The sequence below is a fragment of the Diabrotica undecimpunctata genome, chromosome 8 (assembly GCF_040954645.1).
Source record: "Diabrotica undecimpunctata isolate CICGRU chromosome 8, icDiaUnde3, whole genome shotgun sequence".
In the NCBI taxonomy this organism is placed as follows: Eukaryota; Metazoa; Arthropoda; class Insecta; order Coleoptera; family Chrysomelidae; genus Diabrotica; species Diabrotica undecimpunctata.
The window spans coordinates 142,144,232-142,172,125 of NC_092810.1; the positions used below are offsets into that span (position 1 = coordinate 142,144,232).

A 27,894-nucleotide genomic window follows, 5' to 3' on the forward strand; every position below is an offset into this window, starting at 1 on the left:
TTACTTATACTATACCTTTAGGCATTACTCTTTCGTCAAATTCCCGTCACTGCATTTGAAACCAGCTATAACAATAGCAGCCACTAGGAGGAAAACTTACCTATCTCTAAACATAACCAATATAAATTAATTTAAAAAAAAGAAATTTTTATTCTATCCTCTTGAACGTAGTAAAACTAATAGATGAATAACGCAGTATGTATGAAAATTAATCACAAAAACATCAGCCGAAAAATTGAGAAGGACACAACGAAAGATGGAGAGATTAATGCTTGGAATAAGCTTAAGAAATAGAATAAGAAACGAGGAAGTTCGTAGACGAACCGGAGTGGAAGACATTATCGAACATATTACAAGGCAAAAATGGAGATGGGCAGGACATGTTGCAAGAATGAAAGACGACAGTTGGACAAAAAAACTGCTTGAGTGGAGACCACGGGCTGACAAGCGAAGCCGAGGAAGACCCCCAACGCGATGGACCGACGACCTCAAAAGAATCGTGACAAATTGGATAGCAGAGGCGCAGAATAGAAGCAGATGGAAAAGTCTAGAGGAGGCCTATGTTCAACAATGGACAACTCAGGGCTGATGATGATGATGAAAATTAATTATTTAAGGTTTTAAAAATAAAACAGCAAAATACTTTATAATACAAATTTATTATGTTTTATCATTTAGATACACAATATCCCTTGCGAATTATATCAGAAATTTTACAAAGCTACTTTTTCGATTTTACTTTAAATTAGGAGGTAAAAAGTAATTGTCTTTCATTATATCAAAAGACATCTGAGCATTATGCATTACAATATGACTGCATTTTTGGGGAAAAAATATGAGCGTTTTTCTTTACTGAAAACTGTCATATTTTTTTTCCAAAAAAAAATTTGATTGGTGTAATAGCCTAAATATATTTGAAAACGTTTAAATACTGGCGAAAAATACTAATAAAAACTAAATGATAATTTATCACAAAAATTCCAAAATGGTCTTATTTAAAGTGTCCGGTAAACTAGTGCTGCTAATTTGGAAATAGGACTAGCTCACACCAATCATAGCTTAAATAAAAAGGAAAGCAGACGTAACACTTGATTTGTTTTAGGTTATAAAACAAAATAAGTATTTGAAAATTAAGTCGTAGCTATAAAAAATAGTAGTTTTAAATTTACTACAAAATAAAAATATCACAACTGTTTACTTAATAGTAGGAAAATTACGCTTTTCCATTTGACTTTCTATCTAAAAAGCTTAGTAAAATGCAATAAACAAAATGTTCACTTACACTGTCTTTTCATTGTCTCTTCATTGTAAAAAAATGTTTTATAACCTAAAGCAAAATGTTTTTTTTTAAACTTAAACAAGCCAATAAAATTTCACTTTACACTGTTAAACCGTATAAATATTTTGTGCTTACTCTAACCCTTTTTCTGATAAATTCCGAAGTAAGTTTTTAGATCCACATCGGCACTATTACAAAAAGCACAGGAGTCCAGGAAAGGTAAAGGATCGAAAATAAAATAGAGACAGCAGGACTAGAGATTTTTTTATTAAAAAATCCTAAACTGTAAGTTCTTCAGTATCAAATGTTTTTAGAGATAGCAATGGTATGAGAAAAGCTAACAAGAAAATGCTTTATAATTAAAAAAATCACATGATGTTCCGGAAACTTATCTCAGTTAAGTTTGCGAAACACTCGAAAAAACTTAAAATATCCTAAATACTCTTAAAAAACAATGATAATTGAGACCACAGTCAAAAATTATGATTGGCAATAATTGTTGCGGTTATGCTACGAGGTATGTATAAAAGGTTTAAAAGCCAAAAATTTTGTTATAAATTTAATATTAGGACCGTCGTAACATAACTGAAACCACGATGGACAACGATGAAAAAATTAATGATTTGACCGATATATAATATATATTTTATGTTGTTTGATAAAAAAAGGAAAATACAATTTCCGATTTTATGACTTTTCCATGTATTTAATGATGATGCACTCGGTATACACATTGCCGGTTCGCTGTTATTTTGAAAAAAATACAAATTTAATAATAATTAATTTTTCGCCGCACGGCATGGCTGCTTACAGCGGCACACACTATCTGCAACAAAAAAAAATTGGTTAATTGAGTTCAATCTGTTGCTTATAGTCAGGTTTTTTTAGGAAATTATGTAACATGTCGAAAAGCCGATAGGTTACATTTTGTCTAACTTTCATTTATTTTACTAAATTTTGTATCATCATCATCATTCTTAGCATATTCTACCGATTATGCCCGATTCTACCGATCCCGTTAGGAGAGTTCTGATTACTTCGACCACCTAGAAAGAATAGCTAAAGGTACTTATTTTCCGTAAACTTTCTTATAAAAGTAGGAATGTGCCGGATCGGTTACCAGACCTGGAATTCCTACCGCTAACCGAACCGAATCCTGGAATTCTGATCTATAAGGATTCCTACCTATAAGGAAGTATACTAATTGCTTAATGTTATTTTAGAAGTGCTATCTATTAAACTTTAGATGTAATGCAAATTTACACTTTAGCTTCTAAAGTATAAAATGTCATTAAGATCAAAGTATAAGCTTGATTCTGTTGCTTCACTTGTGGTAAACAGGGAAATCCCCACCGAGTTCTGTCTGATCCATTTTATTTTTCAACTCATTCAACTAGTTTTTCACAAATTATGAAGTGGGATAGATCAAACAATATTGGCAACATATCGAAGGTATTAAAATAGTATAAATAGTTTTTGATGAATGATTAAAAAATGTTTCTTACCTCTAGTAACCGCAGGTAATTAAGTAATCACCTAGCTTTTCTACCACTGACGCTGCTTGCTGAGGTTGAATTGGATCTTCATAAAGGGATACTACAACAGCTGAAACAAAAAAAAAACAATTAATAGCTGATACAACAGATGAACAAATATATTTAGCTGACTAAATGGTTTGCAAAAGACCTACAGTTATGTTGTTGATAATCTAGAAATGTTGAAAAAATAAAAATGTTATCCTTTATTCTGACAATTTAACTTGCAAAAGAACATGATGTCAAATGATCATTTAAACAAGAAAAATCTAGAACAGTTTCGAGTAACAGTGCGTCGATAATATGTAGATGGATGCATATGAGGTCGAAACCATACAGAAAAGTTCAGTATACGGATTCATATCCAATATAAGTTGTTCACGATCAAAGAATAAATTAATAATAATAATTAATAAATTAATCCAGTCTCTGATCAGAAACAAATTGCCTAAACCTGAAAAATGGAATACAGGAATTAGACACCCATACACGAGATAAGAAACGTGCTTGCCTGCTTTAACTCTACACGGTTTTCCCTTCTTAATAGAGCGTACACATTTCTGCCTGATACTTCACGAATTACTTTGAATAAATTACAAAGACAATGATGAAAGTTGAGTGTAAATTGCGGGAACAAGGGGATCTCTCTGAAGCATTTAAAAATTAACAGAGGACAGCGTCATGGAGATAAGATATTATTATGATTATGCATCTTTTTCAACATAGCGTTGGAAAAAATTTATGCACACTCCGAAATAAAGTTAATGGTACTCTTACGATGGTTGTCTTTTTAGTTTTGGATATAACCATAAAGACAAAAAATATAGACTTACAGTAGTTTATTGCTTTTCAAAATATGCCCTACCAAGATCGACTTTTGCATACATTCAAACTAATTGATAAAAAAATTATTGTCTTCAGTTGACATCTACAAAATCGCTGTTTTAAAGACTTGGGCCGGGACTATAAGGTAGATGGTTTAACAATTCGATGTTTTGAAGCTCTAAAAACTCTATTGTCTTTTGGGCAGAGTGAGCACTTGCATTGTGCTGATGTAGGATGATTCGCCGGTATGTATTGCTTTGTCGGAGTTTCGCGATAATTTCTGGTAAACAAACGGTTATATACTAATCAGAAGTAACTGTTCTTTGATCTTCTAGAAGAATTGTTGCCACATGACCAGATTTTGACACAAAAGGTGCGATCAGTTTCTTTGACACACTTCTAGAATGGATCACTTTTGTTGGTTTTTCCTCATCGTGAAACACCAGCTCGTAGGAGTATATCCAAGATTCATCGCAACTAACAATATTAAAAACGTTTTTTGTTTTTTTCCGTACCAATCACAGAGTTCTTCATCTATGATCTTTTGGATCGAGGTCTTTGAAATGCCCAAAGATGCCTCTATCTCCCGGTATGTTACACGGCGGCCATCCTTAATTAGCTGACGAACCGGATCAACGTTTTACTGTGTGACTGCTGTTTTGGGTGGACCTGGCCTGGATTCGTAGTTGAAACTGGAGCGACCACGTTGAAATTCGCAATATCAGCGGGAAATAGTTGACTGGTATGATGCTTCATTCCCAAACACATAAACCATTTCAGCGAGACGTTGCTGTTGGGATAATCTTCTCCAAAAATTGTAAAAAATTATTCCTCGAAAATGTTTTCGACCAGGATCCATTTTTCGACTGACTTGCTAATTTTAAAAATTCATTGTAGCTACACGACTTGTTGTATCGCAATGAAACTCTCAATTTATGTCAACAAAATAGTGAGGTTACATTTGTGTCGGAATTTTTTATTCGTATACAAAATGTCTACAAATAATTCCCTATGCTGATGATATCGTGGTAACAAAGAGTAAGAGATGAATGAAGCGGTTTAACCTTTCACATATTTATCAAAAAATCCACAGAAAAGACCTCACTTATAATTGATAATACACAGAAAATTAACAACATAACTTACAAGAAATAATACAAGAGATACTACATGGAACTATCAAAACTGTGGAAGAATTGTGCTACTTAGGGTCAAAAGTGAGGACCATATATACCGGGGAGAACGAACAGGGTCTATGGAGAAACAGATAAAGAGATTACCTAAGGTTAGATACATGGGCGATATTGCGGAAGATTACAGTTATTGGAGTGAGGGGATGAACAAGACAGACACTCGACAGGGATGAATTGCAGGATATTTTGAAGCAGAGCAAGGCTCACTAACGGCTGTAGCACATGAAATGTGATTTTGACAGCTCCATTTTTATTATAAATATTTGTTTTCTCTTGTCTGAATCCAAAACTAAAGTAGAATGCTCGTATGAAATGAATTTGGAATCTTAAATATTCATGAAACCACACATGTCTTATGTTAAGACTAAACGGGGTAATTTAGAAACTTAATAGTTTTTAGACGTAAACGTATACTAATGTATTAACACATTAGAAAAATTACATTCCAAGATAAACATCTGGTATTCGGATACTATCTATCACGGATATTCAAAATTGGCAAGTGCATCAAAAATGTATGAATCGTTAAGTTGAAAACGACCGACGGTGAGTTCGAATCTAGGTATGTTGACCCATATGCATTAAAAATACACATCGAGACATTCCGACTACTTGATATTTTAAACCGACGGAATTTTGAAAAACACGAGAATATTTATTACAGCCCGCACCAATTTAGGTAATGAAAAATGAAAATTTATTGAAAATAAAGCTATTTACCTTTTAGAGAGTGCTATAAATAAAAAAGTATGATTTATAGAAGTACGTGTTGAATCAATGCACAATTGAATTCTATTTATAGAAAACCGTAATTATAAATGAATAAATGATTGGAAATACTTAGCTAATCGGAGAAAATAAATTATGAAAACACATAATAAAATAGCTATTGGAAAGGTATAGAAATTCATCATTAAATATGTATTTGCAACTGTTTAAGCTTTGCAGTTGTCGTTTCTTTATTCTTAAGAAGATTGTAATATTATGTAATGCATTCAGATTTCTGTCATATTTTGCTTTCCACGCTGTATTTCTCTGTTGCAATCAATCGTAACATATCAGTATTACACATTTCCGACATTTTTCACATTCATAATCGATGGCTCAAGATATCCACATGTTATGTAACATTATCGACAAGATTAAGTTATTTTAAGTCTGTATCATCCTTCATTAACATTTTATAATCGTCATTATCATCCAGCCTTCATTTATCACGTCCACTGCTGGACACATAACTCCCTTAAACTCCTCCATTCTTTACGATTTTGTGCTCTTTGTTGCCAATTTTTGGTGATACACCTGATGTCGTCAGCCAAATGTGTAGGTGGTCTTCCTCTACTACGTTTGTCTGCTCTTATCCTCCAATTTGTAACTTTGCTCGTCCATCTCGAGTCATGCACTCTCGTTGCATGGCTTGCCCAGTTGCATTTCAGTTCCGCTATGCGTTATGCGTTTCACAACATCGAGAATACTCGTCCTTCTTCGCAGATCTTCGTTTCTTATTCGGTCCCGCAACGTCACTCCCAGCATAGACCGTTCCATTCGTTTCTGTGCCACTCTCAATTTCGAAGTCGTAACATTTAATAATACTAGGTATTACATTCTCAACTCTATTAGCGATTCAAAGGAGATATCTGTGATTTCTACTCTATCCATCTAGTAGTCTTATTTTGAAAATCGTTCTGATATTTATGTCGGCTAAAGAATATATAACATTTTCATTTTTTAACGCATTTCTTGCTTGGCCTATTCTAGAATTAATGTCTTCAGTGTAGTCATCTTCATTTATGGTTGTCCCAGAACTCTATACTTTTGGACTTTATTTATTCTCCATGTATTGTTAAGATTTCTCGATGTTGCCGAATCTTTGCGATTTCCATAACTTGTGTCTTTATGTTAACGAGATCAGCTACTTTCGTCGCTGATATTTATTCCTCTTTTAACTATCTGTTGCAGATCCTTAAGACATTCAGCTATTAGGACAGTGCCATCTGCAAATCGTATATTTTTGATGTCATATATGCAAGCATATATTTGTTAATTCACGTCAATGCATACTTGTAAAACGACGATTGTGGAAAAAGATGAATTTTCTTTTCCGTAATATCCTGTTTCTCTCGCCAGTAGCTCTACAACCCATATCGAGCCTTAGCCTCCTTTAAACTATGCCTCCAACCTCCCACTTTTTTCGTGGCCTTTATTTTGATCTTGCGCTATGCATTTTTGTTATCAAGGGTTCTTTTAGGGCTATCTTTCGGCTTCCATTCTCAGTACGCGACCAGCCCATCGAGGGCTCCAGGTATTGATAAAGTCTCTTCTGAACTGTATAATTAGGTGGCGAATACATAGTAGGACAAATGCATGTGCTCATAAACAAGATTGGGAATGATGAAAAGATCCCTAGTGACTGGAAAACCGGGATTATATGTTCTACAATCTATAAAAAAGGAGATAAACTGAAAATGCGGAAATTATCGCGGCATGACACTCTTGTGCACAACGTACAAAGTTTTTTTTTACATATTCAACAAATGACTCAACAATTGAAAACATTGTCGGGGAATATCAAATCGGTGTTCGACAAGGAACATGTACAACTGACCAGCGATTCACAGTCAAATAAATTTTGAACAAATCGTGAGGATACGACATTGACGTCCACAAAATATTCATAGATTTCAAACAGGCCTACGGCTCAATAAATAGACAAAAGTTATATAAAATATTGCATAGCTTTAACATCAACCACAAATACATCCGACTAATAAAAGCAACAATGGACTCGTCAACAGCAACTATCAGAATACGAAATGAGCTCACTAAGAAACTTTTCAATTTTCAAGTCAAAGGAATAAAGCAAGGAGACGAGCTGGCACCGACACTCTTCAACCTGTCTCTCGGGCATGTGATAAGACCCTTCAATATAGGAAGAGTTAATCTATCAAATAAAGCAATAGATTGCCGCCTATGCCGGTGACATCAGCATTATGTCTCATAGAACGGAAGAGGCGGCAGAAATATATTCACAATTAAAAACAGGGGCAAGAGACCGGACTCGAAATAAATATTCAAAGGGCAAAAAAGCTTATACGGGCAAGAGCTAGGGAAACATACGCACAAATGAATTAGAGGATGATAATAAAACAGTAGAAATTTTAAAACATATGGGAATTTTTAAACAGTGGGAGCATTAAGCACGGATAGAACAGAAAAATCAGAAATTCAAAGAAGAATAATAAAGGGAAACAACGCTTATTTTTCACTCGCACATGTGTTAAGCTCTAAAAACACAGACTGGAAATTTTGGGGGGAAAAGAAAGCTGGAAGTCTTTGAAAGAAAAGTCCATAAGATATTTGGACCTATGTATTAACGAAAACGAAGTATGGAGATCCAGGTACAACCATGAACTCTACCAACTGTTCTAAGAGGTACCGGTCTCAGAATATCCTGTTTAATTGTATCATATTCTTTGATGTTATGGTATGATTGAAAGAATATTTTGAACTATTCTATGTATATTTTTTATCAGGCACAAAACATCGAAACATCGGAAATATAACGTTTTTTATCGAATATTAACCAAGCCATCATTGATGTTTGGGGATTTAACAAACACCGCTATCTTGTAGTGTTTCAAACAATCTTCTTAAAAGTCTTGTGCGCGAAGTTCTCAAACAAGTCAGTAAAACGATTTTTTTCTATTCAAATAAAATCTCGCGTGCACGTTACTTTTTAAACGTTTAAAATTGGATACTGTAAAAAATGTGCAATGGAGTGGCATGAACTTGACGCAAGGTTGTTTTTTTCTACCTGTCATTATAATTGGTCAATAATACTGTTCTATATAATGTCGACTTAACTTTATTTAAAAGAAGCACTGTTTACATATCGGTGTCTTTCGTTTTTAATTAGTATCTTCTTATCTGTTTTAACATAAACAAAAATTCAAGTTCAACACAATGTAATCATCAATAATTGTGGTTTATTAATTTGTTAGTCAAAATAATAAAATTGACCTTTCTCAATTTTATAGATATCTACAGAAATTGTTTATTTCTTTTTCGTTCATATTATGTGATATAAATTGTACATTCTATAACGAGAACATTGTTCATGATGAAACTTGAAAAGATAATCGAATTATCACTGTTTTCGAAGTAATGTCCAAAAGTTGTCTAGGGTATACTATATAGAAACATTTCTTCTCATTATCGAGACTAACTAGTCTAGTCTGTTAATCCTTTTTGAAATCATGAAGAGGAATGTTTAAGGCGTTCCGAGATGATTATTATATTGGTCAACAGAGATAGACGATTACTGGTCACACTAGTGCCAAAAGTTTTAATACGATTAAGACATTTAAATCTAAATTAGCGTACATAAAATAGTCATAAACGCAAAGGCTACTGGAAACGGCAGAGATGAGAGCACTGATAAAGTATCGGAGGACCGCGCAAAAGATGGGGTGCCAACCTTCCTTCCACAGAGGTATTAATCCGACAATGAACAAGCAGAATTGCTTATAAAGAGGAGGAGGAAGAAGAAGACAATACTCTTGTTATACAAATATAAAAACGGTATTCTCAATACACAATTTACAGATATCGCTTACCTTGTGTCGTTTTCATGCAATGTACACCAACTTTTCCCAATTTCGCCCTAATTACACGGTCTGTGCCAGAGAGGTATATGTATCTGCTACCGGCTAATGTTACGCCTGAGGATGTGAGAATGTCTTGTTTTTCGAAGCCCTGAACTAATTTTGCTAGTTCTTCTTTTGATACCTGGAACAGAAGGTAACAGTTTAGTTACAACAATTAAATACAAAGTGTTATCACAACATGGATATTATTTTTAAATTCTAAAATTCTTGACTCAAATTATTTTTTTTTTAACTTATTTCCATTACTGATATAAAAAAGTCATCGGCGTCGTGGTCAACAAGATCTGTTTCATGTGCTGTTTGTAATTGAATGTGAACAGAAAGGTTTTTGCAGAAGATACTGACACAACTTATGCCTATTCTTATGTTATTCAGACGATTTAAAAATAAATTTATGACTGATATTTTTGATTCTTTTAATCTATCCACTCTGTAAAGTTCCTCTCGATTACAAAAAGAAAAGAAATACAATTTTAATATTATTGTTTAAAATAAAACATTCATACACCGGAATTAAAAAGGATAATTGATACTTTGCCGAGGCGCAAATTCCAACAAACAGTAGCCAACACGAAACAATATTCAATTTAATTCATTCATAAACGTTCTAAATTACCAATTAAACAGCGTAAAAAATGATACCTTTTTTATTAATGGAATATTATTTAATTGGAATATTTAATGATGGTAAACTTGTAAACTGTCACGGTCTGAATGTAACTGAAATAACTCTAGCGGAAAAAGCCAATATTATTCGATTTTTTTGTAGCGTTTTTTACACAGAATGCGTTTGACGATATTGGTATTTAATACAAAAATATACGGCCTGAATGAAGTTAAAGGATTTTTTTTCGGGAAAAATTATTAAGTTTTTTAATATATAGTCTGCTGATGGCTCATAACACTTATTTCAATTACATTCCAAATAAGCAATATCTTCATTGTTGTTCGATGAATTCAAGCCCACGAAATAGCATTTTCAGGAACAATTACCTCGGAATTAGACGAAAATCTAAAGAATAGGACAAACGAAGCACTAATTACAACTCATGAATTTTATAAGCAGTTATCGTGATGGAAAAACATTTTCTTTTTTACCAAATGATGCCGTTTTTGGTTTCCTTAATGTCGGAGGTTCGCACTGTTCTATGGTTTCTGAAGTATAATGGTTAACTGAGTTTCATCGACGGTTATAAAACTGAGCAATAAGTTTAAATGTTTTTTAATTGCAAAATTCAAACATGTTAATTTTGGATATTTGTTATATTTACCTTACATAGGTTTACAAAATGTCCAGTCAGAACTAAAATTTATGTACTAAAACTTTCTGAATAAAAATTGTACGTGTATCCTGTATTACTATAGGGGTGTAAAATATGGATCATGAAAGTTAACATGATAAACAAGTAAAAGTCTTCGATTGTGGTCTTATTGTGTAATTCTAACATCGTTGGTTCAACGCGTTTTAAACAACAGAATAGGTCAAGGCGTAGGTGACTTAACAGAAATGATATGACAAGAGAAAATTTAAATAATTGGGGCATATGAGAGGTAGCAGATTCTTGTAGTTAATCAATGGAACGATAGGAGAGATGAATTGGTAAGAAAAAATATTTTCGTCTCCGAAACCTTCGTCAATAAACTGGCTTATCAAAAGCTCAGTTATTACATGCCTCACATCGAGAAAAACATGGGGACACTGTCGTGAATGCTAGAGGTAATGGATTTTCACAAGAGCTATAAGTCATGCCGATGCAGTACACAAGTTTACCTGTTATTTACAAGGTCATAGCTCTTGTCAAAATCCATTACCTATACCAACTAATGCCTAAATCTGGGCACGCTACTCAAGGAAGGTCAGGTAGCCATCGAAAAACTTTTAAGTTTATTCTTCTAAATTCTCGAAAAAACCGAATATGCTTATTGTTCTAAATTCTTACAATAATCAGTAAATATTTAAGTACCTATTCATAAGATTATTTCTATTTTATGCTTTAACCTCAGGTATGCCCGACAGCCAATTTCAGAGAAGTACATCGACCTTTTTTTGCGAATGGCTTAAACGGTATCGGCACAATAGACGGAAAGTCCAACATCTGCTGACGTCACATAGCAGCCCCTTTTTTCTTACCTTAAGTGAGTAAAAACAACTGGATGAATGCTGGTTGAAGAGGACAAAACCTCTAATAGTGCTTACTTGTATCTCGACTTAAAAAGGAAATATCGGTGCACTATCGATCTTGTATATTATTTATTGGGCTAGGTTTAAGGCTTTTAAGAAGCAGTCTCGCTGTTTCCTTACGTATACAGCTAATTACCATTATATCAGTGAACCATCAAGCTATAGAACCTGAGACTATTTAGTAATTCCACACACGTAGGGTGTGATAACAAGCTCCCAACACTTGCATATGCATAACTTTCATCAAACCCCTCCATTTATTTCAAATTTATTTGCTCAAAACAATCTAGTACCCTTCATGAAAATATCATGTATCTCGGTAACGATGCATCTGGCTAATGCGGTGCGTAATTACAAATAGAAAATTTGTAGTTCGTAAAATCATGCTTTTGTACATTGTCTTTTGACAGAGATGCGAGCAACTAATTTACATTAAATTTTACTATAAAACTTAAAAAAGTTGTGCAGACTCTATTCAAACGTCCATATAGATATATAGATGTGCTGGATAGACCTTCCAGCACAACATCGAAAAATACCGAAAGTATGAGACGGAGTGAAATTGAAGAAGATTATCGTTTCACTATAAAGTAACAAGAAATTGATCTTGGACTTCCCAAACATGTTTTTCAGACTTCTAACCAAGAAGTTGGGAATTGCACACGACAGAGCAGAAAAAGATTGAAGTCTCTCTGGACAACTTGGGAATTAATGGTAGTTAATGTTGAATGTGCAGAGTCCCTTTTCCCAAGTAACGTTAAAGCACGAACTCCTATTGTGTGAGTTTCTTTCGACCCCTATTTTTTCACTTTTCACTGATTACTCGCACAAAGCCAACTGTGTACAATATAAACACGCAGAATAAATTAAAGAAACTAAGCGGTCAACTACAGACAACGCATGCAATTGTTCTTCGAATTTGGGGAACTGGTAGTTAATGTTGAAAATATGCTTAAAAAGATCACCATAAAAAAGTCTTCAAAATGAAATCTTACATCCGATCGCCACGTTTTTCTTTTTATTTGGTTATAAAGAGTTATGAATATGAATATACTGAATCAGGTTTAGACAATCTAAAGAATTATTTTACATCGAAGTTATAAAAATAACGATTTCTTCGTAAGTACTTTACTTCCCAGTGAGCAAAGCAAATTGAAAAAAGCCTTGTGTATTTAGTTATCATTAGGAGTAATGTTATTAACTCTTTGCAGTCGTAATAATTATGCTTTAAAAGGTTAGCAAATAACTCGGATTTTTTTTATGCAATTTGTCGCCACCCGATACGGCGACATACAAGTGCAAAGAGAAAAAACGTTCTAAAAAAAAATAATAAAAACGAAAAATAAAACTAAGAGACAAAGGACAAAACGCCTTTAAACCAAATTAATCGCATTTGAATAAATTTCAAGTATTAAATTAGCTTAGAACACATGCAGCAACTTTTAAAAAACACCAAAAACCGAATGTGTTAAAACGGAATATGTCCGTTTCCAATGAAACCGCTAATTAATTATTCAGTACGTCTGTCTACCAGATGTGATTTGACACAGTATACCATATTTAAAAAAAATTGTTTGTGACAAATATGGAAATACATCTGAGATGTGCATGCCTTGGCTGTATGTGGTGCCACTAATAAAGTGAGCCAAGGGAGACCATGACGTCATGACATCTATTCATTGACAGTTCGGGCAGCTGTATATTTTATTCGAATCGTTTCATAGGAAATGAAAGAAAACGCAACCTTCCAACTAAAAATCAATATGCGTTATCGTTTATCTTATTAATACATTTCACATTATGTATATTTAGCAGGTTTGTCTATGATCTCGATAATAACCTTGCAAAACTGCAGACAAACGCTGTGTAATTATTATACATTTGCCATTAAATCAAAAAAATTCACTGAGGACAATGAAAAAGTTGAGCTGCTTAAAATATAGCTAATAGTTGTGGTAATCAATGTGAAGCATTAAGATTTCAGGCACAGTTCAGGCGTTCAAGATTTCAATCATCGTCTAAGTAAATAACGCTCTTACGTGCTTTGTTTGAAGTTAAAGAATATATACAGCGTTCCACGTTAAGAAAATAACATTAGGCTTATGGAGATCAGTGTTGCCAAAACTCTCAGGCATGCGGTTTACTAGATTGTCGATATATTTTTCGAATTTCCATTTTCAATTAACATTTAACTGTAAAGAATAACAACTGAAGAACCACAAAGCCTTATTATCATTAAAAAGTCTCAGAGAACGACATAAAATCGCTGACATACGCACACCGTATTATTTTAAATTGTAATTAGTAATTAGATATATGCATTCCAAGCGGTCCGTTTATTTGCTTTTAAATCTTTGATAGCCGGCAAAGTGCATGATTTAACTAAGCAATATTTTCTACTGATTTCTATGATTCATGGTATATGATATTCTTACCGAAAAACAAATAAACTGTCGTTACTATAATTAAAATAAGATAAAATAAAATTATCTTTTGTAAATACTATTTATTTAATTAAAATCATTTTCCCTACTTTTCATCTCTTGTTTCGAATGGACACTTTTGGTCAATTACGTTAAAAAACATTAATTCATGTCTGTGAAAACGAAAATACAAATTTTACAACCCTGACTCGTGCTTGTGTTCATCGTGGCATCGCTGCGCTTCTATCGTCCATAAGAAATACATGGCCCTATCTCCGCAATGTTATTTTCTTAACGTGAAACGCTCTATAGAAACATCTAACTTTCGTATATAAACATTCAGTATGTTCACCTACCACCAGGAGAATAAATTGATTAACGGAATCTACAAAACCTCGTCAAATGCCATCCCCGCGTATTTTAGGTGATTTTAATGATTATAATAGCTTTATGATTCCACTGTAATTATCGAAGAGAACTTGCTAGGGAAAAAGTGACAAGAACAGTCAAATTTAACAATACTGAATGATGGATGCCCTACAAGATGTAACATACAAACGGATATTCAAAACCTCCGATCCTAACTGGAACTGACAATAATTTATCTCTATTAACAACATAGGACAGACTAAACTACACTTCTAACAGTGATCGTTATCCAATAATAATTACAAAAAATGGCAAGCATACCCCTAATTGGAGAACCAACAATGCAAATTGTACGTCAATAGAATATATAATAATGTTGATATAGACATACAAGCTTTCAATAACATCATTTTAAATGCAGCCAACATAATCATAAAGAAAACTTCATTTATTAAAAACAATCCAGTGCCTTGGTGGAATGAAGAATGTAAGGTATCGATTGATTTATAAAGACTTTAATAAATAAAAAAGACATAAACACTTCACAGTAAAATGGAATTTCAAAAACTTGCGTAAGATCGATTAACTGGAAAAACATAAAAAACTCAAAATACTAGTATTGCCGCAATTATGTTTCTTAATTGTTATAAACAAACAAGCTATGAATTAAAAAAAAATGACCAACTTCGTCCGTAATTGCCGTAGGACAACTTTTTTTTATTTGTGAAAAATGTCAGCTTTTCGAATATAAAAAATTTTTTTTGCCGGGAAATAGAAAAAATATTTTCTTCATCTTAAACATATAAGTCGTGATATTCATAGTGGCAACAAATTGAGTGAATACAATTTTTTTTGTTTTTACGTTTAATCCATATTACGCAAGTTTTTGGCATTCTCTACGTAATTGCATTAAGATGCCACAAGAAAATAGCTTCAGAACAATAAAAAGTTACTCAAATTGTTTATATGGCAAAAATTCAATGTTTTGCAATCAAGTTGCGCAATGTTGTTACGAAAAAAGTTAATGAGATGAGCAAATTGAATAACTGTTATACTAATTAATGAATTACTCTAAAATTTGAACCACATTTTTAAATATAACCCAACCTTCCACGCAATACCAAGGTTGTAGGTGCATTGTTACAATAGTACAACATTTATTGAAAATTAAGAATTCTTAGGTTTTTTACAATTTTCTAAGCAACAAATTAGTAAATCAGCATTCATAAAAACTCCATTTTAAAGCTTTAAACTAGTTTTATCAAATAATCACCTACAAATCCGTTCAAAATACTTTACTTTTTACTGGTAGACGAAAGTACATACTTTTAATACTGCATTTTTGGTCTTAAATTGTTAATAATTTAAAAAAGTCTACCGAACCCACTGTAGAAAACATAAAGGTTTTTTATCGAGATCCATAAAACTCAAAAAACTTGTCAAATATCTGACCGGGTAAAAGTCTGTGACAGGGTAATTTTGTTCCTTATTTCTCTACTATTAACTTTATCCATAAACTCAGTACAACTGATGGGATCTGTTCTAAAATAATATTCCCAGTGCAAGTTCCACTAAAAATGAGTACATACAAATAATATTCTGGAACGGCTATGAAATTACTTCATTACTTCACTTTAGTTATTCCAACCCAACAATTATTTTTCTTATTAAGGATTCTAAAGGAAATTTACTTTCACAAATTACTTTTGCGTAAAAGAAAGTTTTTGATGCATTTAAAGGCAGACAAAATTTCTACTTTTTACCATAATAAAGTAAAAATTGTGTACCATTGAGTATTTTTACTACAAGATTCTTGTATAAGTGATACAAGAATGTGTGTATCTTAGAAATACATTATACCAGTTTGTAATCACGAAATAACGATTTGCAATTATTGTTATCTGAGATGGCACAATTAATAGATATCTTAATGGTAAATAAATCAATAAAAGATAACAACTGTGGAAGACAACACTTATCAGTTACTCTTAAAAATAATTAACCTTTGCAATAGATAGGTGGAGTCAATGATACGAGACCCTTTATATTTTGGTATGATGTAGAAACATTTTTTAATATATTTTATCTTTTAATTTTGTTTAATGAGTATTGGAAATCGAAAAGTCAACATATAAACTATGTAAAGAATTTTTACAAATATAGTGCCTTCATTATCCTAAAGGCCTCTTAAAATGATGGTAAAGTAACAAAAATAATCCCCCCTTATAAGCCTACTGTTGAAAATTTGTAAGTTAATCATAATCGTTCGAGATTCTAAGAATGTGAACTTGGTAAACTACTTAAAATTTATAATCTTATCACTACCTTGTTACTAGAGTTAATTTTTGGGGTTTTCAGGGAATAAGTGTTTAGATTAATTTGTAAGGTTACCTGTTTTATATCCTAAAATAAAATACGTCGTATAGTACATGAAAAATAACCAGTTAAAAATAGTCTTTGAGTGAACAAGTTAATAGAAGTTGTTATATTTAGGGAAATACTGTTACAATGTAACGTCCGTTGAATTGTAACAACAACACAGAAGAAGCTCTTGTTAAACCCGCTCTTGAAAAACTGTCATTTTGAAAATGCTGCTCCCATTTAAGATCAAGAATCAAAAAGGAGTTAAAGAACCTATCTGCCAATTATTGCTAGAGAAATAGTTAAACGTTTTTTTTTTAATTTTACCTACAGGCATATACAGTACCTGGCCAAATTATTAGGACAATTATTAAAAATTTGCATTTTTTTAAATTAATAATTTTTATCAACAGGAATGTTATTTTTTCGCATATCAACATTTAATATAGTATGGTAACATTATTGTACTATTTTAACGTTGGCAACACCGCCCTATCCGCCATTTCTAGACAGTATTGCGTCCTGTCAACTAGTGTGCATTTTATAACCTCAAATACTGTCTGTGAACATTTGAACTCGTAAACAGTTTTGACCTGTAATTTAATTGCAGAGGTGAGTGATTTATCCTTTTTTTTTTTAATACTTTTTAGGTTATAAACATATGCACTGAAGTTATTGGTATAATTAAGGGTATTATACATTTGTAGATGGGGAAAAACGCTGATCTATCACCAAAACGAGTAGGCCAGGTATTTGGTCTCCTAAAAGCTGGACAAATGTCTCAAAATGAAATAGCAGCAATGGTAGGCGGCAATGTAACAAGTATTTGTTTAATATATATTAGTAATAAAGCTTGAAGCGTAAAGTTTGACCTAACAATTAATTTATAAAAGGCGGGTAACAAATGAGGAAGGCAGAGTCTGTCACGCTTCAAGTCATTATTTACTTACCGTTCGTGTCAACAAAACTGTCAATTGGGTTTAGTGGTATTACTTTAATCCAGAACTTTAAATCGTTCCTTCATTAATAGAATAAATAATTCGTACTTGATACAAGAAAATTATACATGGTCCTTCGAACCGTATGAAACATCGTGTGTGGTAAGCCTCTCAGAGAAGAAAAGACAAGCCACATAGCGACCTAAAACTACAGTCCGCTGTAATCACCAACACCAAGACCCAAATCAGATACTAAACCCGGTGAAAAAGAAAATAAATCAGGACACTCGATCCAGCGATTCTATTATTAGTGGTTTTAAAGTTAGAAACAGTAAGAAATGTCCGAAAATCATTTGAGGAGAATTGAAGGCTGTAAACTAATACCTTTGCTAATACGAAAACTAGTCAGAATTTGATTGTCGAAAACTATTCAGGAACTATCTCCGCGAATAAAGCTATTAATATATTCTTTTTGTCAGAGGAATAAAGATGTAAGACTTAGGACTATAAATCATCTCTTTATTAAACAATACCTGGTAAGCTAGTTTATTTACAACTAATTCATTTCATTGCAAAATATCATTTATTATTTAGGTAGCTATAAAAATATTAAAGGAACGTGCCATTGAATGTTTGTATTTAAAAGCTGACCATAAATTTTATAAGACAGGTAATAATAATTTTATACCAGTAACCATATATTCTTAGTCCTACCTGGAACACTAAAACTTTTGTATTCACTCATTCTTTGATCTTTTATGTATTTATTTAAACATTTATTGGGCACCTTCAAACCAACATATCAGAACTATAATACAAGACTGATAAATTATGTTTCACACGAATTTACTACTGTTTTGGATTATCGCTAGACACTCGACAGCGAATGGTCCATTATACTGTACAGCATAATGAGGATCTTCCTCATTAGATAAGACAGTAGATAAAACAAAAGAATAGTTAAGGAATATTTTATTTTCTCCGGATTTTTCAAGTCGGAATTACTACATTTAGCCAAAAGGAATGAAAAACCAAAATTATTTATAGTAGAAGAGATTATACATAATTTTGAACATAGTGTGTTAAGATTGCCCTCTTACCATTGTGAATTCAATCCCACTGAACATATTTGGGTAATATGCAAAACTTACTACGATCTATGTTGGAAGAAACGGTTACAATGACGCAGCAGTTTTGGAAACACGACAAGAAGCATTGAACACTGATACTCCGCAGTTTTGGAAACACGACAAGAAGCATTGAACACTGATACTCCTGCAATTTGAGAAAAAAGAGCGGAAATGTGAAAATTTAATGGAAGAATGATGGAAACGTGAAAATCGCATCGAAACAATCAGTCGCAATTTACAATCCAAATGAAGATACCGATAACAGTATGGATCTAATTCTAGAATACACTGTAAATATGTTTTCATTTTCTCATTAATAAAAACTGTGAGTATTATTGTTATTATTTTATCAGTAAATACTTATCACTAAGATTTAGAAAGAATAGTTACCAGTTAAAACAGTATTTTTGCTTGTCTTCGACAGTGCTTCAAAAATTGTGAGAATTTGTTAGTAACTTTCTACACACAGAGGACCGGTTAAGTAAAAGCTTTCATCCTTAATCAAATATACTTTAATTGGAGAACTCAATAGCTCAAAGAATGAGAAATATTCAAAAATTAAATTTCGAAAAATAACAAGATACTAAATGCAAATGTTGATATTAAATACATGATTTAGAAAGTCATACTTCTTTTCAGGTTGAGTTTATATTCGATTCGTGGTAAGGTGAAAAGAAAAACGCAAGACTATCGATATTTACATAAAAATAATTAGTTGTAACGTATTCGTCACGCCGCTGTACTATTCGACTAAAATTACAAAATTATGCACATAAATTCATTAACAAATAAAGTGACTCATTTCCATCATAAGACATTAAATTGTTCAACATCATTTCACTTGCAATGTTCCAACTGTTGAATACAAACTAGCCGACAAGAGATATTAAAATAAACGGTAATTGCACGTCCAATTTGAGCTAGTCTGTTACCACAATATCGTTTAAAGCGAGAATCTTCTAATGACCAGAAAAACGTAATTGGATGTAGTTAGTAATCCGCGTAATTGAAAATTAAACAATATTTTTCATCGTCCATAGATAAGGAAATCGATACTTGATAAAATTCATGATATTCACTATAATTATTGAGCACTGACGAAAAATTTTTTGACGTCCTTGTTCTCTAACATATCTTTTGATTTGTTAAATTTGAATTAATGAAACGCGTTTTGTTGTTATTAAGTAAGTAGGGATAGGATTAAACTTATGACAACATTGTCTGTGAGTGTTAAAAAAGAGGCTAGATGAAGATTAATGGAACATGTTAAGGGGGAACTAAAAATTCAAGAGTTCAAAAATGTTAATTAACTTCAAAATACTTCTAAGTTTCTTTATCTCCAGTTCTAGTTGATAGATTTTGATCGTTTTTTTTTTAATTCTGATGTACTTTTTGTGTTCATTACAAGTTTGCAATGTTTTAATATTATTAATAAACAAACAATGTAATTTGTTTAAATAGTTAAAAATATATATTTTTCCCAAAAAATTCTAATTTTTTATTCTATTAATCTTCTACTCTATAATAAAAATTTCAGCCTTTATCGTTAAAATAAAACTAAGTACTTTTTATGATTATTATAAACAAATTAGCAGTTAGAGGCAGTTTGAAACGTTTTGACTCATTTGTAATATGAAAGATTAATTCAGCTTTTTTTTAGCATATTATTTCAAATTTCCAAAACTGAGAATCGAAATTTAATGCTATAGGTTTTGAAAATTAGGCTCTAATAATGGAAAATTCCATAGTGACCTGTCAATGGATGTGATAAATTTTATTGATCTCATGAGAATCGTAAAAAACGGTAAAAATCGCGCAACGTTTATTTATTTACAAGCTTTATAGAAACTGACTTCATTTGCGGCAAAATGCAAAAATTATAGGAACGTAGCATACATAAAAAGTGATGATAAAAACATTTTTGTTAGCTACATATACCTTGTTCGAAAAAAATTTTCTGCGACGTGCAGATTCTTGGTAAATCAATGTTTTCCGTTAACTTCCTTCCTTTTTGGGTTTTAGGGAGAAACCGGGGCGTAGGAATGGTAAACTTGTTGCATCTTTTTCGGAGCCTCAAAATGGACATATGATTTTTAGAGGTTCAGTGGAATTTTCGTCTCTAACGATCGGAATATTTGTATTATGTTGTCTATAAGAAAACCATCGCAAAAATGTTTAATTTCAGTTCAGTTTAATTTGCATATATCAACTGTGACGTATGAATGAAAAACTTCTCGGCAACGAGACACTTTTTCATTCTGGTAAGTTTTGAAAAATATTGAATCTGAATATATACCAGATGACCCATTAAGAAAATTCATGGAATAAGTTTTTCAATTTAGCGTATTCTTTTATAATTTTATTTTTAAAGTTCTAAGAACAACGGACTGTAACTGAAAAAATATGAGATATCAAATTATGATAAATGTCATATCTGTCATATCCTTTTTACTATTTACTACACTAAAAAAATAATAATGTTGGAGATGTAATACAGTGTATTTTTGTTCTTCACAATCAACTGTGATACACATACTCCCTTGATTTATCAGCCTGATGTACGACAAAATTAATACATTTTATCGTGATATTGAACTGAATAATAATTTTTTACATCAATAATATGGCAATTGACAAGTTAATAAAAACAGTGCTGGTTCAAAAATCGTACTTTAAACATAAAAAATATAAGAGAACTTGAGGACAGTTTGAGGAACTGTAATTATGAATATGTTGAGAGAATACTCATGTCCATCACTCTACCATCAAAAGGGTACTTAAAAGTTTTCAACAAACTGATGGAAATTAATTAAAAGACAAGTGGTGTCAGAAAACGCAAAACTACTGCTACTGACGACAGATTTCTTCACCTTACTACTTTGCGAGATGTCATTTAACATCAGTTCAGTCAAGTCAACTTCAAGAAGTCCGAAGTGCAACCGTTAGTGTTTGTACAGTTCGCTGAAAGTTGAGGAAAAGCTTATAGACAGGCATGTGGATCCAAATTGCTTCCGGATCGCTGAGTAGCAAGACTGCACATTAACATTGGAACTTAGTGCCCTCGAATAATGTGATTTTTACTAATGAATTCTCCATACATTATCTAGTAAAAGAATATGGAAAATGACTGATGAGAGATTCACACAGTGCTAATTCAAACCCCATCTAAGCTATGGTGGTCAGTAATGGTATGTTCAGGAATAAAGCATGAGGACAGCATGGACTTGGTTGTAGTTGATCACATTGTACTTTTTACTGGATTTATTGGCGTTTAATTAGAAATTTAAAACAATTTAACCATTTAAAACAAATTCCACTACCTACCTACTTCCAAAGCATACAAAATGATATTTTAGAAAAGTTTTTATAGAAGAAAGCACATGATTAAAAATCAAAATTTCCTGTCAATTCAATGTGATAAAACCACAGGCATATCGAATCACTGCTAAATGATTTTAATAATTAGATATTTCCATGAAAACAGGCATATAAAACAACATTTTTGGGTTTTTTGTTTTGATGGTTAAAAAGAAGAAAGCAGTATTTCAAGATATTTTCCAAAATTCCCCAATTCCTACTGGATGGAACAGTATTAGCTTCATTAACTTCATCTTTGAGCCTCGTGAAAAACTATAAGTTTTTGAAACGAAGCTTCAAATTTCCATAAAATATTACCCCGGTTGATAACCTTTAGTGTTCAAATGGACTTTACAATTTTTGAGAAGAGTATCAACAATATTAGAGATCAAATAGATGATATTAAATATTATATTGAAACAAGTTTAGAGTAAATAAAGCAAATTACTGAGAAATCACAGTAGTGTAACAGACCAACATTTCTGTGTCTGATTGACCTAAAGAAAGTGTTTGACAGAGTAAGACTCCATCTTCTGTATAATAGAAAAGTTCCCCTAAATATTATTAAAACTATTGAAAACATCTACCAAAACAACAAAATGAAAGTCTGAATAGATGGACAATTTGCAGAACCTATAGAAATAGGCAGCAGAATAAGACAAGGGGATTCGTTGAGCACCATGCTCTTAAAAATTTGATCATGAATGAAATCATCAAAAGCGTTAACAAAAGATGAGGATACAGAATGGGAAACAAAGAAATAAAAATACTCTTGTTACACAGGTGATGCAATATTGATAGGCCAAGATGAAAATAGTCTGCAAAGAATGGTCCACAGATTTAACATAAGAGCAAAAGAATTTAATATGACAATCTCATCTCAGAAAACTAAAATAATAGTAGTCAGTAAAGAACCAACCAGATGTAAAGTAGAAATTGATGGCATCAGTATTGAACAAGTAATGGAAATAAAATACTTGGGAATTACACTGTCCAGCTATGGAGACCTGGTCAAAGAAGTGTGAGATCAAGTACAAAAAGCGAATAGACTGGCAGGATGCCTTAATAACACTATATGGCGAAACACACAGGTTACATAAAGTCAAGAATTTATAAAGCCAGTGTAAGACCAATAATGACATATGCCTCAAAAACAAAACCCAACACAGCCACAAGACAAAGGCTACTGGAAACAGCAGAGATGATAGTACTGAGAAGAATTACAGGAAATATGCTGAGGATTGAAAGAGAAGTGAAGACATTAGAAGAAAATGTAACATACAGTGTATAAATGAATGGACACCAAAGCAGAATGGAGGAGACCTGTGTCATCAAAATAACAAGAGATAACACACCAATCGGCAAAAGAAGTATTGGATGACCCTGCAAAGGATGGAGTGAATAGAGGTATTAATTTGACAATGAATAGGCAGAATTGCTTTTAAAGAGGAGGAAGAAGAAGACGTTTAAGAGTTTAGTAAAAGAAGAATTGGCAACATAAATATTGATAAAATTACAATTTTAGTACAATTACAAGTCAATTTTAGTTATTTTTCCATGTTGATGACCTGAAAAATTAAAACTTATTTTCTCATATTTTGCTATTTTGAACAGTTTCCAGTAAAATATCTTTCAATGACTCACAAATAAAACTTGTTAGTCAATTTGTTATGTTTTAGTAGCAAAAATGAAATTGGATAATTTAAATATTTTCTGTTAAAGATCAGTAGCTGGAAATATCTAATGACTCACTTGTATTAATAGATACTGGCAGATGATGAGCAATTTTAAGTTGAATCCAGTTTTTTATTTTTCCAGAAAAAAATTTATTTTATCACAAAAAGCATTTAGATAGGTATATGAACTAGTACATGCCATTAAACATCTCCAATTATTTATCAGTTTTATATGTATATAAAATAATATGTTTATCTAGATGTTTTAACTGATATTCTCAGTGGAATCTTATATGCCCTAAACACAATAGCCTAATTTCTTGTGAAAATTCTACTGTTACTTTCCATTTTATAAAGTATAAAAAATATAAATAGAAGAAATTAAATACGAGGTTTCCACTGCCAAAGTTATAATTATTAATCATTTGTGTTTTGTTTGAAAAAACCATGTATGAATCCATATAATTCAGATTCCTCTCCAGTGAGCTAAGTTTCTGAGTTGCCAGACTCTTTCTCCTGATGTAGCTATAATTATAATTCAGTGAAATTTGGAATGAACTTGAAGTTTCACTGAATATTCTACAGTAGGTATACGTAGCTACAATATTATATTCATTTCACATTAATTACAACATATATAATGGCACCTTTCTTCTCCTTTGTTATTTTTGTAGTGCTTTTTTGCTAATAAACTGTAAAGATTTCTGGGCTATAATAGATATAGATGATTCATTGACTAAAACAATGTTGGATTTTAATTTATCTGAATCACAAAATGATTCATGATCTGAGCTGTCTAAGCTCTAATTTGAACTGTCAGTAAAATAAAAGAAGGTTCAGCTTTATAGGTATTTGGTTGAAATATATTTTAACATATCACTTATATGTTACTTATGACATGTGCCCACATGTATTCAGTTGATGAGAAAGTAAAAAGTCATTTTCATTTTATAATCAATTCATTGACTGAGATAAGGCAGATCAAGAATCAGATGATATTATCTGTTGAAAATGGTGAAATATTTTTGGGGTTTTTCATGATGAATAATTCATATTCAGAAAAAAAGTGATTATAATTATCTGATATACACAAAGACTGTGTTTAACATATTACTAAACACAAAGAAAGGTGAACAGACTATTTGTAGGTAGTAACAGAACTTATCACAAAGAGATAATATTCAAGTGTTTGATCAAAGTTCAGGTTCGATATGAGAATTTTTACTAAACAAAAATGACACTCAAATTGTTAAAATGTGACCTATCTCATTAGCTTTCAAGTTAATGATATATGCATTGTTATAAATAACTTAGGAGTCGAATAAAGAACAATAAGCTTTAATTTCGCTCAAGACTGTCTTACAAAAACAAATTTTTATGGTTAGAAAATGATCTGGCCTAAAATTTTGAGATGCTGGCAACATTGTTAATTTTGCAATGATTATAAAATTATGAACACTTTAATTTTACATTTGTTTGGAGATAAGTGGAAAAGCAGAGAAAAATATTAAGGGTGTAAAAAAACACCCTGACTAGTGTTTAGACCAATGTTTTTTCTGGTATGGCTGTTAGTTCTGTGATTTATAAAAAGTGATTTTTATGGGTCCTAAAGACTGGCCTAGAGTTTCCAAATATATTGTAAAATATTCCATAATCATCTATAGAAAATATACAATACTTAAACAATATGATATGTAAAACAATTCTCTGAGAACTGTCTCTAGCTAAGCACAAAATTATTCTACCTGTACATCCCCCTCCCACAGTGAAATAAAGAGTGCTATTTTTTCCAGCTAATTTTCAGTTAAGTATTTACAATACATTCACAATTTTCAGTGTCAGACAGCAAGTTGCAAGAACGCCTCCAGTATTTTGTATTATGAATTCATTTTATGAAACACTCTTGAGAAAATTACAGGTACCAGACCAGCTTAATGTACAAAAATTGTTCAAAATTTTCTTATTACCTTTCAATCAGACGAAAAAATATATTGGTGATCATATTTATGATCACTGCCATGCCAAATTACCTCTTTTCAAAGCTTCTCAAATGTAAACCACGGTATAAAGAATCACTACCTACCTATCACAAAACTAATTGGATTCGTGCTACAAACTGTATATAAGGATTAAAATATATAGACTATTCTCATATTATGATTCAGTGGACAGTAAGTGGAACTACAAAAAAAATTATTTGCGGTGGAGTTAAGAGAATCAATTAGGTTTGTACCTATTTTTCTTATACACCTGACAATTATTATCAAGAGAAATAAACATTTTGTTATATATTAGAAAATTTTTAATGATCCACAATAGTTTTAAATCTTATATTATTGAGGATAGTATTTTCAGATAGGCTGTAAATTAGAAAATGATCACTATTCCAATCCAGATAATTCTGCATTTAATGACTTATGATTCAGATTTAGATTATAGGGCTACTCATTGAGATAGCTGTTTTGAAGTTGGAATGGAATGCAGTATTTAAAGATTATAATAAGAATGTTACTGCAAATTATAAAAAGATAGGTACATCCTGAAACGTTTTCATTTTGAACCTTAGTTCTAAATTCCTATATTGGATAGACTGATGATTTGAAAATAAATAAAGAAAAGTAATCAATTTTAGAATTCTGCACACTAGTATAAAAATAATTAAAACTGCAATCAGTATACAAGACAGTATTCTGATAACGAAGGTTAAGGCTGAAGCCAAAGCTCAATGACCAGCACCAACGGATCAATACAAAGCATACTCACAAGTTGAAGGACTGTTTTGTGCACCCTCATGATTTTGACATTTCATTATGTCAAGTGTAAGGGCGGATCACAATACAAAAAGTAACAAAACACCGATCGACCTTAAACTTCTAAGGATACAAAGTGAATCTATATGAGACTTTAGATTTGGTCATGACAAGATTGCTTTGTAAAAAACTGTGATCAACTTCAGGTTTTATTAGATGCCATTTATCTGAGCTTCAAAACTGGTTCCAGCGATTCCGTTAGTTCACCAGCCTACCAGAGGTTTTTATTAACCAACGTACAACGTACATACAATATATGTATATAAAAATACCACATATATATTAAGTCTGTCACACCAAAGTGTAAGAAATTCGTATATTATCGTTTTCGAGTGTTGTAAATTTCTCGTTTTAGTTGATCTGAATCACTATAACGCATACCTTAAATCGTAACAATTTTTAATTAGTGATAAGTAAACAGCAAATATCTTTAAAAATATCATTTAATATGAATTTAAGTTACATCTGGTGTAAAAAGAACACTTCATATTCCACACACGTCGCATTTGCAGGTCGGCCATCTTGTTTTTGAACCGGCTAGTTGTGTTACAAATTATAGCAGAATTTTGATAAATATGACAAAACTACTCTTCTTGATTTGTTCGGTTGTAAAGAAAACTCAATTTACAAATCAGACAGGCAGTGCAGCAGCTTTTATTGATTTAAAAGTATCAGAAGGAAACCTGGCCAAGCCCTTACTTTCTTTTGTTTGCAAAAGTTCATAAAATGCAATTATTAGATCAAAATATCCTTATTTGGACAATAAATCGTGATAAATACATGTAAAAATGAAATACTTACATCAAAATTATCTGATTTGGCCCAAACGTTTCCGTCGTGCCCAGCGATTGCGGCTTTCGTAACGCATTTTGAAGCCAAGAGCTGTTTGTCTACGTAATCCTGCCAGCTCATATTGTTGTAAATTTAAAAAATCACTCCACACACGGTTCTACTCACTAATAAAATTGGTGCAATTAGAGCAGTTGCCGCACGACGAACTGAAGCCGAATACTTTTGTCTACCAAGGAAGATTTGTAGTGGCAGCGGAAGCTCTAAGAGACAAGTGCGACTGCGCTTTAAAAGGATCAATGTCGCCAACAGCTTATCAAGAAAAGAAGCCGCGTTCCGTTAGTAATGACGTCATAATAG

The 27,894-nt window shown here is 32.0% G+C and overlaps 1 protein-coding gene across 1 annotated transcript; it reads right to left on the minus strand.

Moving 5' to 3' along the window:
- Positions 1-640: 640 nt before the first annotated feature.
- On the minus strand, positions 641-27,793 carry chic (profilin chickadee). The gene is made up of 4 exons (XM_072541222.1): positions 27,547-27,793; positions 9,449-9,620; positions 2,785-2,884; positions 641-2,105 (listed from the first exon to the last, which is right to left on the minus strand). Exons 1-3 carry the CDS (start codon positions 27,655-27,657, stop codon positions 2,787-2,789), a joined length of 381 nt encoding a protein of 126 aa, XP_072397323.1. The 5' UTR covers positions 27,658-27,793; the 3' UTR covers positions 641-2,105; positions 2,785-2,786.
- Between the last annotated feature and the right edge of the window lie 101 nt (positions 27,794-27,894).

Coding starts and splice junctions, on each gene's coding strand:
- chic (XM_072541222.1), bottom strand. CDS start 27,657: ATGAGCTGGCAGGATTACGTAGACAAACAGCTCTTGGCTTCAAAATGC. Junction 9,621..27,546: donor CCAAATCAGATAATTTTGAT/GTAAGTATTTCA, acceptor CTTCTGTTCCAG/GTATCAAAAGAAGAACTAGC. Junction 2,885..9,448: donor TTGCATGAAAACGACACAAG/GTAAGCGATATC, acceptor TTTTTGTTTCAG/CTGTTGTAGTATCCCTTTAT.